The sequence below is a fragment of the Poromitra crassiceps genome (assembly GCF_964638095.1).
Source record: "Poromitra crassiceps genome assembly, chromosome: 14".
NCBI lineage: Eukaryota > Metazoa > Chordata > Actinopteri > Beryciformes > Melamphaidae > Poromitra > Poromitra crassiceps.
In genome coordinates, this window is record NC_139633.1 from 32,146,145 (window position 1) to 32,160,530 (window position 14,386).

General features: G+C 45.6%; 1 protein-coding gene across 1 annotated transcript in view; it reads right to left on the reverse strand.

Moving 5' to 3' along the window:
• LOC310788877 (deubiquitinase DESI2) overlaps positions 1-14,005 on the reverse strand; it is a gene marked incomplete at its 3' end in the record, with an annotated part of 71,682 nt that extends 57,677 nt beyond the window's left edge. The window contains exon 1 of the mRNA XM_083650454.1: positions 13,873-14,005. Coding sequence (XP_083506580.1) covers positions 13,873-13,911 — 39 coding nt within the window. The 5' untranslated portion in view covers positions 13,912-14,005. The remainder of the gene's footprint in view (positions 1-13,872) is intronic.
• Positions 14,006-14,386: the final 381 nt, after the last annotated feature.

Below are 14,386 nucleotides of genomic sequence, written 5' to 3' on the forward strand. Positions count from 1 at the left end.
ATGTGGCACGAGACAAAACTAGGGATGGGCATTTTAAGCAATTTAAATACTACTCGAGTACGAGTGCTCGAGTACTCGCGCGAGGGGGGGGGGGGGGGGGGGGGGGGGGGGGGAGTCTGTGTGATTACTATGGTAATGACTGAGCAGGGGTAATCTGCTGTGTATGGGGCTGTTCACACATAAGGTTTGCATTTTTGCATGGAAAAAGCGCTACCTGGAGCATTTTTTGGCAGGAGAGGGACTGACTGTGATATTAGGTGACGCTAAGCAAACATCTAAAGCCTACCTTTAGACAGTATCTCCGATGGTTGGATGGATGGCATTTAGCGCTTTGGAGCAGACAAGTTGTGAAACAAGCGAATGCATTTCCAATAGCCTAAGTTAAGTTAAGTTAAGTTATCCTTTATTTATCCCCTTGGGGAAATTCATCCTCTGCATTTGTCCCATCCTCTACTAGGAACCTTCCTAGAACTAGGAGCAGTGGGCAGCCACTGTGCAGCGCCGGGGGACCAACTCCAGTTCTTTTGCCAGTACCTTGGCCAGGGGCACTGGCAGGAGTATTAACCCTAACATACATGTCTTTGATGGTGGGAGGAAACCGGAGCACCCAGAGAAAACCCACATGAACACGGGGAGAACATGCAAACTCCACACAGAAAGGACCTGGGACGGACCGGGGTTCGAACCCGGGACTTTCTTGCCGTGAGGCAACAGTGATAACCACTGAGCCACCGTGCCGTCCACATGTCCATGTCCATTGTCCACATGTCCATTGTCCAGCAATGTCAGGTTATTGTCCAGTATCATCCATTTTACTTTATGATCACTGTTACACTAACGTAAATCCACGGATTACAAGGTCCGGTGTTCTGCCAAAAAGTGAAAACTGACCAGTGTGATTAACGTTACAGCTGCAGCTGAATAGTGATCACCATGAAGCGATTGTCTCCCAAAAAGTGATTCTTTCTCCACATTTCTTGTGACTACCGTTATGGGAAACGACAGTGTAGTCAGTAAACTAGCGTTACTGCAAAGTTTTGAATGAGTTTTATTGGGCGTGCGCTATGAAGAAGTGTGCGTCTCATTCGGGGGAATATCTCCAGCCACCATGGATGAGCTGGAAAACTTCCGGTTAAAACTTTCAAAATAATGTTACTTAAACAAAAGTAAATAGCTTATTGATGCACGTTGGAGGAGAAAAGGTATTTCAACGAATGAAGCAGCAAACCTTGTATCAAAATACTCGTTGTGATGTTATATGGCGTGAAACTGTGGCTGTAACACATTAGGCCTACTCAAAATAAATAAGGTTACGTTACAATAAGCGTTTTATTTTGAAAGCAACAAAGCGGACGATGTACTTGTACATTCTGGCTGACTTGACGCCCGTGCAGTTCATGCTGCCAGATCCACATGACGATGCGTGCGTAGATGGGGGGGCGAGTACCCGAACAGCAGAAACGTTACTCGACTACTGACGTTATGAACGAGTGCTCGAGTACCCGAGTACTCGCGCCCATCCCTAGACAAAACAACACAAAACATCCTTTGAGGAGGCGAACATGCAGATCAGATGCAGAAGTAAGAGAGTTGCTCGCCTAGACGTTCACAGGAGGAGTGCCAAGAGAAAACAAAAGACACACTGATCCCCCTCTCCCCCTCAGTGCTGAAATAACACTCTTATCTGAACTGGCCCTAATTACTTCAAAGCTCGTTAAATCCTGCAGCAATCCTCAGCATGCAGAGAGAGAGTGTGGGTGTGTGAGGGAATTACCGTGTGTGTGTGTGTGTGTGTGTGTGTGTGTGTGTGTGTGTGTGTGTGTGTGTGTGTGTGTGTGCGTGTGTGTGTGTGCGTGTGTGCGTGTGATAGAGTGGATGAATGAATTACAGAGACAATTAAGACAATAATTATGAGATAATTGAGAGAGAGGGGGGGGGAGCTGAAGTTATCGCCAGTATTATCATTCAACTCCACACTTTGTGCATTTCCCAGGAGCATATATGTGAAAATAAAGATTTTTAACTCTGTGTTTTATAGGAAAATTAGCAAAGTGAAAATAGGTGTCTGAAGTTCTAAGATGTAGCCTACATCCCCACCTTGTACTGTAGACATAGGGCCCTATCTTCCCCCTGGCCTTAAAATAGCGTTTAACGCCAGGCCAAGCGCTATTTAGTGGGCGTGGTCAGCGCAGTCCCTATTTTCCCCTCGGCGCTAACACCCGGCGTTAACCACTTAACCACGCCTTTTAAGCGTAGAATTATGCAGAACTCTGGTCATTGGTGAACTCCAGTTATGCTATGACATTCTTCCTTTCCAAACTCCGATCCACTCGATCCAGTCCGGGTTGAGGCTCCACATGCTGTCATCTCTTCATGCCAATTTGGATATCTCATCACAGATCAGCCTGAATAAAGCGATTCAACCTACAGCCAGGCAAATACAGATCTGTTCAGCAGGGCTGATGCGGTTTCCCTAGCCTACAATATAGAAGGTTAACTATCGGTGACATTCCTGATACCATCCAATTCCATGATCTTTATGTTGTATACACATAACTTTATAGTTAGTGAATAGTGAACAAGCACTCGGCTCATTCAGGACAGGCTTAGTTTTATAACTTGTAGGCTACCTGCTGCTCCTGCACATCACAGCACAGGCTAAATGATGCAACATAAATATAGCCTACATTATGTAAAGTCATGGCATAAATGTGTTTTTATTGAAAAAGTACGTGTCAAGTAAACTAAGGGCCTGTCTGATTCTCAAGTGAATGAGCAATATAGGTGGCATTTCTAGGTAAGAAGTTGTAATTAGGCTGTCTGAAACCAGTTTGATACATAAGTTCACTGAATTTGCAACCTTTCTAGGTAGCTGGTTATGGATAATTTTCGAGGAACCATACGATGGTACCTTTGTTTTGTTAGGATATCGCATGATACCTTGCGACCCTTACAACCGACGAAGAAGAACGAAGTGAGCCCGAGCGAGCCCCTAATGGCGACGCCCACAAAGCCGACCGCATCAGAAAAAAGTGAAACAATGTTGGCTAAATAACAAATATCTGTCACTTTCTTTTAGTTTTTATTCTAGAATAGTCAATAACGTCAACCTTTACTTAATTTCAGTGCAGTCAGATATTTGTACAGTGTCAGGAAAGTCACTGTTGAACAATAGTAGGAAGCATCTTACCTGACTCTGTTCTGGACAGCAGCCGGCTAGTTAGGTTGCTAGCTAATGCTAACGTTAGTTTAGAAAACCTGCTCCGCATGCCCTAGGGGTGGGAATCACCAGATGCCCACGATACGATACTAAAACGATACTTGAGTCACGATACGATAGTATTGCGATATTGCGATATGCTAATATTGCGATATATTGAATATTGCGATATTTCGATATATTGTCCAACTCCTTTTCCTACCTTTTCCTTGACCTCACCGGAAGTAAAACATGCAGTGTTTTTTTGTTTTGTTTTGTTTTGTTTTTGCCCCACATGTAGGCTACATTATTAAGCTTCTCTGGACTCAATATGCCACTGCAGGCGTGGACTGCAACATCGGGCGCTTTGGGCAGATGCCCGGTGGCCTGGCATGGCCTGCAAAAAAAAATTAATAATAATAATAATATCGATACTTGGCGTTCAAATATTGATACAATATCGTCAAGCAAAATATCGCGATACTATGGTGTATCGATTTTTCCCCCACCCCTAATAAATACAGCCATGTTTTAAACAACAAACTAACGCTGGTGATCCGTATGGAAACAGTGTTACTCGAAATGGTTAAAAGTTCAATTTGGTCATTCAGTGGCGTTTTACTGCCATGTAACATAACTAACTAGCGGCTAATATTAGCCACAGTAGGCGATTACCCATGGATGCATTGCTCTTAAAGGGCTCGCGCCGCGAGCTACAGTAATAATCACATGGGGGGGGGGGGGGGGGATTTCACATGAGTGGGGCATGCGCAAATACCACCGTGACGTCACGATGTACCAAATCGCCCATTCATTTGAGGGCACAAAAAAAAGCAGGTTTGAACCCATAGAGGGCACTTATGCTGCTGAAATGATAGGAGTTTGTAAAATTGTAACAGATTGGTCTCAAATGTGGAGATTTTGTCCAGAATCCTCCAGATACCACCCCAAAAGCCATATACATTGGTTAAAAGCTGGGAAAAAGTGTTTTGGGGTTTAGTCCTGCTTTAAGGCTATTTTGTCAGCCTTAATAGGCTATTGTTCATGTGCATTGCTTGGTCCTTGTATTAGCGCAGTCGCAATTCTAATCAATTACTCGTTAATTGCTCATTTGCATGCGGTGATGCGATATCAGCTTGATGTTTGCGCTGGGCATGACGCAAGTGTATCACCGTGGTGATGCGATGACCGTGACAGCCCGAGGTAGGTATTCAGTTTTCTATTTTGAAATTACGATATCATTTTGTGATTTTTTTTTGTGTGACTAAAAGTATGGCACCTGTTAAACTTGCGCTGCCTTGGACCCCGCAGTCAACGTCAAGAAAATGTTTTGGCAGACGCCGTGACCGGGTTGTAGCTTGCAGCCAGTTAGGTGTGCAGTAGTCTCAACTAGGGCTGTCATGGATCAAAAAACCCATGGTTCGGATCGCATGACGGATTTTGAGCCACGGATCACGGATTTTTCGGATCAGCAATTTCTTTTTAATTAAATAAAATAAAATCTCAGATTTTTTCTCTCAAAATTTGATTTTCGATTTTGATTCGATTTTTTAATACTATTATACTCCTCTAACCATTTGTTGCCCTGCACAGCTCAACAAATATTTTCTTCTCATAAGTGACACAATTTATGCTTTAGTTTTAACCCAACTTCCTGTTTTAGCGTGGCACTGCTATGCCTAACTTCCTGGCTGTTGCTTGCTAACCTGCAGTCAATTGACATGGCTACAGACAGGCTGAGTCTGGAAACATAACGTTGGAGCTATTTAACTTTAAGCTACTCGGTGGCCCCACGTGTTGTTTTGTTGTTATGTGTCCTAAAGGCAACACTTCACCGTCACGGATTATCCGTGAGCTGTGGCAGCCCTAGTCTCAACGCCAGACCCATGAGAGTTCTTTCGCTGATACACTACGTTACTGCATGCTGCAGAGCTCTCTCTGGGTCTGATACACTATGTTACTGCATGCTGCAGATCTCTCTCTGGGTCTGATACACTATGTTACTGCATGCTGCAGATCTCTCTCTGGGTCTGATACACTACGTTACTGCATGCTGCAGATCTCTCTCTGGGTCTGATACACTACGTTACTGCATGCTGCAGATCTCTCTCTGGGTCTGATACACTATGTTACTGCATGCTGCAGAGCTCTCTCTCTGGGTCTGATACACTATGTTACTGCATGCTGCAGATCTCTCTCTGGGTCTGATACACTACGTTACTGCATGCTGCACATCTCTCTCTGGGTCTGATACACTATGTTACTGCATGCTGCAGATCTCTCTCTGGGTATCGGAGTATCGGCCGATAACCGATATATCGGTTATCGGCCAATGTGGACCGATATATCGGTGGGGCTCTAGCTGCGATGAAGAATATAGTGACATTAACCGGGCTGTGAGAGCAGAGAAAACACACTCGCAGCTGCAGAAGCACCCTTCAGGGTCTGCATGTAAAGTCTGCAAAGTCTGCACGTAACACTCGCTCTCTCTCGCTCTCAAAAAAAGAAGAGTCAGGTGAGTGTGGTGTTTAAGGCCATCTGACTGTAATCTGTCGCTACAAAAGAAATAAACTGGGTGTGTGTTACTCATTGTATTTACTGTGCAGACATGTAACTAACTTTGCAGGCTGAGCCAGCTTACACAGTTTAACACAGTGCTGCAGTTTATATTTATATTTTTGAGACAGGCAAATGTCTCAAACCTAGACTGATATCACAGGATGTTGTGAAGAGTACATGGCTATATCATTTGTAAAGATTTTATTATTAAAAATATATACGGTATGCTGTATTCTCTTCATAAAATGTTTAATGTTTTTTTAAAGATCATTCTATTTCAAATTGTTTTATTTATTTATTTATTTTTTAATATATTTTACATTTTTGGATATAATCCATGTAGCTATTTTAGTCTGTGATACCGTGAAACCGTGGTATTTTTGTCCAAGGTTATCATACCGTCATACCGTTTTTTTTATACCTTTATTTATACAGGGGGAGTCTCACTGAGAGCAATGCTCTCTTTTTCAGGAGCGCCCTGTTCACATTCACACACACATCCTTAGATACCATTTGTTTATTATATCGCAATCACAAATTGCAATATTGTCGACAGTAATCGCTAATCGCACCTTTCCCCCAAATCGTGCAGCACTACGCAACGCAGAAGCCTCACATAGCCAGACCTATCTCCACACTTCAACGCAGAAGTCTCACATAGCCAGACCTATCTCCACACTTCAACGCAGAAGCCTCACATAGCCAGACCTATCTCCACACTTCGTTAACTTGAAGTAGGGCTGCACGATATTGGAAAAAACCGACATTGCGATATTTCCCGCGCCTGCGATATATATTGCGATATGAAAAAATACAGAGATTTTCACCAGATTACCAGAATAGCTCTATTTTAAAGAAAATAATACTTCTAGAATGATTGGGGTGATTTTGTAGAGGAGTCCATCTGATTTTGGAGGAGAAATTAGGTATTTTAATGTTTCTCAACCACTGGGCTGTGGCCCACTGGTAGGCCTCAGAGCGCCATCTATCAGGGTTCATTCATACACATTTTGACCAATGGATTTCCATGACTTACATACATGAAAAAGTGAGTGAGTTACGACATTCTGCTTTAAAATGTCACTAGCCTACATTTCACTTAGTGTACTGCAGCTTTTAAAGCCAGGGAAAGACAACATGTATGCTGTATCACTATCACCATATTACCAAGATCTAAGACCATATAGTCTCATATCACAATATTGATATACAATTGATACATTGCCAGGGCTCGACAGTGCGATCATTTTGATCGCATTTGCTACTAAAAATAGAACAGTGCGAATTGTAAAACGCAATAAGGGGCACGTGTGCGAATACAGAATTCAACCGTTCAATTCATTTTTAATGCCACGCTCAGTATCAATGTTGTTGCAGTCAGTGTGTAGTGAAGGCAGCACTGCGCAGAACCAATGGTGTCCGTTGAAAAAAGCATGTGATCGACTCGTCACCGGAAGGGCCCTGGCTCAGCTCAGTCGACAGCAGACAGCCAGAAACTACCAAGTGCTGCATCAGCCACTGTGACTGCATCAGCCACTGTGACTGCAGCAGCCACTGTGACTGCATCAGCCACTGTGACTGCATCAGCCACTGTGACTGCATCAGCCACTGTGACTGCATCAGCCACTGTGACTGCAGCAGTCATTGTGACTGATGCAGCCACTGTGACTGCAGCAGCCACTGTGACTGCAGCAGCCACTGTGACTGCATCAGCCACTGTGACTGCAGCAGCCACTGTGACTGCAGCAGCCACTGTGACTGCAGCAGTCACTGTGACTGTGACTGCATCAGCCACTGTGACTGCATCAGCCGCAGTGACTGCATCTGCAGCAGCCACTGTGACTGCAGCAGCCACTGTGACTGCAGCAGCCACTGTGACTGCATCAGCCACTGTGACTGCAGCAGTCACTGTGCCTGCATCAGCCACTGTGACTGCATCAGCCACTGTGACTGCATCAGAACCTGTTCTCCACACGCACAGCGATCTGCTCCGGTCTCCTGACTGAAGCTTACAACAACCAAACCTACTCCCCTGAGGATCTGGCTGGATGACAGTGTTAATCCTAACACACACACACACACACACACACACACACACACACACACACACACAGACACAGACACACACACACATGCACGAACACACACACGCACACACACGCACGCACATGCACACACACACACACACACACACACACACACAGGAGCAGGCAGGCAGACAGGTGGTTAGTAGATAATGCTGTCTCATTAGGATGGAGGTACTAAAGCACTCAGAGCTGGCCAGGAAATCCACTTAGCTGGGCAAATGGGAATTGGATGCACAGGGGTTATACCGTGTGTGTGTGTCTGTGTGTGTGTGTGTGTGTGTGTGTGTGTGTGTGTGTGTGTGTGTGTGTGTGCGTGCGCGTGCGTGCGTGCGTGCGTGCGTGCGCGTGCGTGCGTGTGTGTGTGTGTGTGTGTGTGTGTGCGTGCGTGCGTGCGTGTGTGTGTGTGTGTGTGTGTGCGTGCGTGTGTGTGTGTATTGTGCTTGTATCAATGTTTCTTGAAAGTCACGTGAGACTCCATTGATCCCCAAATGGAAGGAGTATTATTCAGCTTTTTCATTCATGTTTTCTCTTAACCTGACTTAACCTGACTCCGCCAGGTGGGGCAGTATTGAGTTCACAAGTTCACAATACAAATGTGAAGCAAACCCATCCATCTGCCAGCATCCCCTTAGTTCTCTCTTGCGTTACATTCAAACTCTTCCCCAAACCAGAAGGCAGCCATGCAAACACATTGTGTTTGGCTAATAAAGACAAGAAACGTTGCACTGGTTCAAACACTCAAATATATCGAATATAAGCTGGACAGTTGAGAGAGTTGGCCGTCAACGCTTGTTTTCCTTCGGTGTTGTATGCCGCACTGTAGGGTTGTCAAAAGTATCGATAGTATTAGAGCCCGACCGATATATCGGTCTACCGATATTATTGGCCGATAACCGATATATCGGTATCGGCCAATATGTTGGCCGATATTGCCGATATTTTTTTATTTTGTATTTTTTAAGTTATAAGACAGCATGTTGTGTATATTTGATCTTTTTTCTTAACTCAAGGTATATTTTATATTCTATTTGTGTTTTTCTATTTCTAGTTATTTATATAATTAATAAATTCCCAGTGAAGTTTACCGTTTCATTGCACTGATGTAATTTTGGACAATAAAGTTGATTGATACGCTGTAAAATATCCTGCCTACATTACATATCTCAAGTCATGTCAAGTCATATCTTTGTCAAGTGTTTGGTATTTGAGGGATCATTGCAAATAAATTGTGTAATATAATGTGTATATATAATATAAGAATATCGGCCGATATATCAATATCGGATTTTTTTCACTCCCTATTATCGGTATTGGCATCGGCCCAAAAAAATCCAGTATCGGTCAGGCTCTAGATCAGGGGTGTCAGACTCATATTAGGTAGAGGGCCGGATTTGTTCAACTGAGACCTCATGGGGGCCAGATTTTTTTTTTTACTAAAATCAATTCGACTCATTTACCCATTTACTTCACAAAAGAAATACTGCTCTTTCCATTTCTCTTGAAACTGCCTGCATTCCGTGTCAACTTTCTCTTTTTCGACAGCATCTTGTTGATTCCTTTGTTATTTGGTAGGTAGCCGAATGCGAGATTCAATTCCAGCGTGGCATTATGGCGGCTTTGTTTACACCTGATGACCTACTGACATACTTCCTTGTAGTGCAGGTTAATTAACTTATGAATTAACTCTTAGCTTGCTTATTAGCCACACGTAGTTCATGATAATGGGGTGCGAATATAATAATAATAATAATAATAATAATAATAATAATAATAATAATAATAATAATAATAATAATAATAATAAAAAAAAAAAAAAAAAAAAAAATCCAAAACATCTCGCGGGCCGGATGAAACCTGATCCGGCCGTATCTCTGACATCCCTGCTCTAGATAGTATCGATAAAAATCAATACAATTTGTTTTTTGAACGGATACAATACTCATTCGCAACAGGTATCGTTAGTATCGATACAAGTACAAGTATTGATACAAGTATCAATACAAAAAAATTTAAACAGACACAACACTCATTTGCAACAGTATTAATACCAGCAGTGTTTTCTCTCAATGAAAAGTCAAAACATACTACTGATTTTTCCCTCCCTATCATTGGTGGGTATCTGTTGCTTCAACAAGCTCAAAGTGTTGTGATAGGCTGATGACTAGAGCAGGGGTAATCTGCTGTGTTGTGATAGGTTGATGACTACAGCAGGGGTAATCTGCTGTGTTGTGATAGGCTGATGACTAGAGCAGGGGTAATCTGCTGTGTTGTGATAGGCTGATGACTAGAGCAGGGGTAATCTGCTGTGTTGTGATAGGCTGATGACTAGAGCAGGGGTAATCTGCTGTGTTGTGATGGGCTGATGACTAGAGCAGGGTAGTGTCCTCTAGTAAGAGAGTGGCGTCAGCGGAGGACCAAAATGCGAGACTCATTAGCCAATGAACAACCAGGAATGGGTCTCGCGCTACTTTTGCATGCTAAAATAAAGCTGATAACATACAATTTGATTCAAGGGATGAAAAACCCTTTCAGAGTACAACACAAACTGTCTATTTTGCTGCAACTCGACAGTGCTGCTTGCTTTTTTTACTCAAGAGTTCCACTTTCTACTTCCTGGAAAAAAACTGGTCCATTGGAGTGAATGGAGATGTCGGAACTCTTCTATTATACGGCTCTGGAGCAGGGGTAATCTGCTGTGTTGTGATATGCTGATGACTAGAGCAGGGGTAATCTGCTGTGTTGTGATAGGCTGATGACTAGAGCAGTGGTAATCTGTTGTGTTGTGATAGGCTGATGACTAGAGCAGGGGTAATCTGCTGTGTTGTGATAGGCTGATGACTAGAGCAGTGGTAATCTGTTGTGTTGTGATAGGCTGATGACTAGAGCAGGGGTAATCTGCTGTGTTGTGATAGGCTGATGACTAGAGCAGGGGTAATCTGCTGTGTTGTGATAGGCTGATGACTAGAGCAGTGGTAATCTGTTGTGTTGTGATAGGCTGATGACTAGAGCAGGGGTAATCTGCTGTGTTGTGATAGGCTGATGACTAGAGCAGGGGTAATCTGCTGTGTTGTGATAGGCTGATGACTAGAGCAGTGGTAATCTGTTGTGTTGTGATAGGCTGATGACTAGAGCAGTGGTAATCTGCTGTGTTGTGATAGGCTGATGACTAGAGCAGGGGTAATCTGCTGTGTAAAGTCAAAGTTTTTAATGAGTTTTATCAGGCCTAGATGATGGAGAAACGTGCATATGTCTTTGTTTATTTTTTATGCCTCTTGATGCCTCTACCGCAGTCTGAAACAGAAACGAGACGTGAGAGGAGAGAAATGAGAGAGAGAGAGAGAGAGCATGTCGTGTATCTTGTCAATGTCTCTTGACCTCTACCGTTATCTATTCTAATCTATAGTTTCCTTCCTCCCACAAAGCTAGCAAGTCACTCAACCAGCCAGCCAGCCAGTCAGTCAGTCAGTCAGTCAGACAGACAGACAGACAGCCAGTCAGTCAGTCAGTCAGACAGAGAGCCAGTCAGTCAGTCAGACAGACAGCCAGTCAGTCAGTCAGTCAGTCAGACAGAGAGCCAGTCAGTCAGTCAGTCAGACAGCCAGTCAGTCAGTCAGTCAGTCAGACAGACAGACAGCCAGTCAGTCAGTCAGTCAGAGAGCCAGTCAGTCAGTCAGTCAGTCAGTCAGTCAGAGAGCCAGTCAGTCAGTCAGCCAGTCAGTCAGTCAGTCAGTCAGTCAGTCAGTCAGACAGACAGCCAGTCAGTCAGACAGAGAGCCAGTCAGTCAGTCAGTCAGTCAGTCAGCCAGACAGTCAGCCAGACAGTCAGTCAGTCAGTCAGTCAGTCAGACAGTCAGTCAGTCAGTCAGCCAGACAGTCAGTCAGTCAGTCAGTCAGTCAGTCAGTCAGTCAGACAGTCAGACAGTCAGTCAGTCAGCCAGACAGTCAGCCAGACAGTCAGTCAGTCAGTCAGACAGTCAGTCAGACAGTCAGTCAGTCAGTCAGTCAGTCAGTCAGTCAGACAGACAGTCAGTCAGCCAATCAATCTGCCAGTCATTCACTGAACAAGTCAGTCAGCCAGTCAGTCAGTCAGTCAGTCAGTCAGCCAGTCAGTTGTAGAATTTAGTGGCCGTTCACACCATACGCCGAAGCAACGCCACAGTCACACTGAAGCCACACAGTTTCATTTCGGCGTCCTTGTTAACAGGCGAGAGCGTTCACACCAGTCGCATGCCATGCTGAAGCCACGCTGAAGCCACGCTGAAGCCACACTGAAGCCACGCTGAAGCCACACTGAAGCCACGCTGAAGCCACGCTGAAGCCACGCTGAAGCCACACTGAAGCCACGCTGAAGCCACACTGAAGCCACGCTGAAGCCACACTGAAGCCACACTGAAGCCACGCTGAAGCTACGCTGAAGCCACGCAGAAGCCACGCTGAAGCCATGCTGAAGTCACGCTGAAGCCACGCTGAAGCCACGCTGAAGCTACGCTGAAGCCACGCTGAAGTCACGCTGAAGCTATGCTGAAGTCATGCTGAAGCTATGCTGAAGCCAGGCTGAAGCCACGCTGAAGCTACGCTGAAGCCACGCTGAAGCCACGCTGAAGTCACGCTGAAGCCACGCTGAAGCCACGCTGAAGTCATGCTGAAGCCACGCTGAAGCGATCGTTCAGGATTCAGTCCTATTTTCCCGGCGCGGCGCGTGGAGCTTGAAGCTGCCAGGCATGAAGTCAATGGGAGTCGTGGGCGGGTTCAAGGCGAACCGAGGAGGTGCTGAGAGGAAAAGAGAAGGTTTCTTGTGTGAACGGCTAAGCGGCAGTGCAGCTTGAGCCTGCCTCAAGCTTCAGCTCTGCCTATGGTGTGAACAAAGGCTTTAGGATAGTGAAACTGATACGAAGATTAGGTTACAGGTTATATACTGTATGCGTGAGCAGGTTTCCCCTATATGCCTTCAGCAGCGGCGGTGCTGGCCGTGTTTGCGTGTAGAAGTCTAACCCATGTGACCCCTGCAGCCAATCACATGACTGCAAGCGAGGCAGGCCGAGATAAAAGGCAGCCCTTCTGAAACTAAACGGCAAGTCACGTGAGAACGACAGAGTGAGAAAGAAGGAGGAGAGAAGAAAAGAAGAGAGGATGAAGAGGCATACAAGAGGAGGAGAAAGGGTTGGAAGGAAGGCAGGGGGAGGGAGGGATGACAAGTGAGAGGAGAGAGATGGAAGGGGAAGGGGGTGAAATGAAGGAGGGAGGGAGGGAGGGAGAATGTAAACCAGAGGTGCCCAAATACACCCTTCTCACAGGGGCCATTTTGTGTCAAAAAGGCAGGGTAAACACAGGTGCAAGCAAAACACTAATGAGGGTTTCCAACTTCCATGATTGGAAGTTGGAAACCCTCATTGGTGTTTTGCCGCTTCTTTTCACCTGACAGCGGGGAGCTTCACCGGCAGGACGTAGCACGTGGGAGGATCACGCTATTCCCACCAGTTCCCTTCCGCCCCGAACAGGCGCCTCGACCGACCAGAGGAGGCGCTAGTGCAGCGACCAGGACATATAACCCTAATGCGGCTTCCCACCCGCAGACACAACCAATCGTTGCCTGTATGGACGACCGACCAAGCAGGGGCGTGAACCTGCGACCCTCGTGTTGATAGGCAGGGGAACCTACCACTAGACTACCCGGACGCCCCATTATTGATTATTTTAACCAATCGATTAATCGTTTGGTCTATACAACGTGTGTGTGTGTGTGTGTGTGTGTGTGTGTGTGTGTGTGTGTGTGTGTGTGTGTGTGTGTGTGTGTGTGTGTGTGTGTGTGTGGTTTGACTTTTGAAAACTAGAGCCAATCAACTCAATATGCGGTACATAGGAAAAGGCATGACAATGCTGTGTGCAGTCCCTCACAAAGTGGGACATCGGGCAATATGTATTTCACATTAAATCACATTAGTCATGTGTATTTGGGATTTGGGGGGTGAACTGTCCCTTTAAAGCCTGTGCGAAGACGGACGACAACAAGAAACAACCATCACTTACCATATCATAGACGTTCAGGATGATCGGCTCGTTAGCCATCACAGCCTCTTCTCCCCCTGCGTCCCGTCTCTCTCTCTCTCTCTCTTCCACACGCCCCCCTCCTCCTCCTCCTCCTCCTCTTCCTCCTCACCGTGCGAGGTCACCAACTCTCGCCTTCCAAAAACACACCTTAAGGGGGGGGTGGGGGGGGGTGGGGGGGGGACCCTTTTCTCTCTAGCCCCGGTCAGGGCAGAGGCTCCGCTGCTGGACAATGCGATCTCAAAGGGGCTTGAGTTCGGTCCAACATCTGCGAGTCTCTTTGTCCAAACAAACAGCTGATCCAGGCGCTGGACTGTCAGAACGACAGATCACTCGCTACTAGCCCCGCTTTTAGCTACCGAGCCCCGAGCTGCGAGTGAAAGCGTCGCCTTCTCTGTGAGACGTTTTTACGGCACGGAAATACCAAACAGTCATTTTCCCAAAACGACGCTCATGTCAAAGACATGGCATTGTGTCCGGATAGCAGAAGGACATT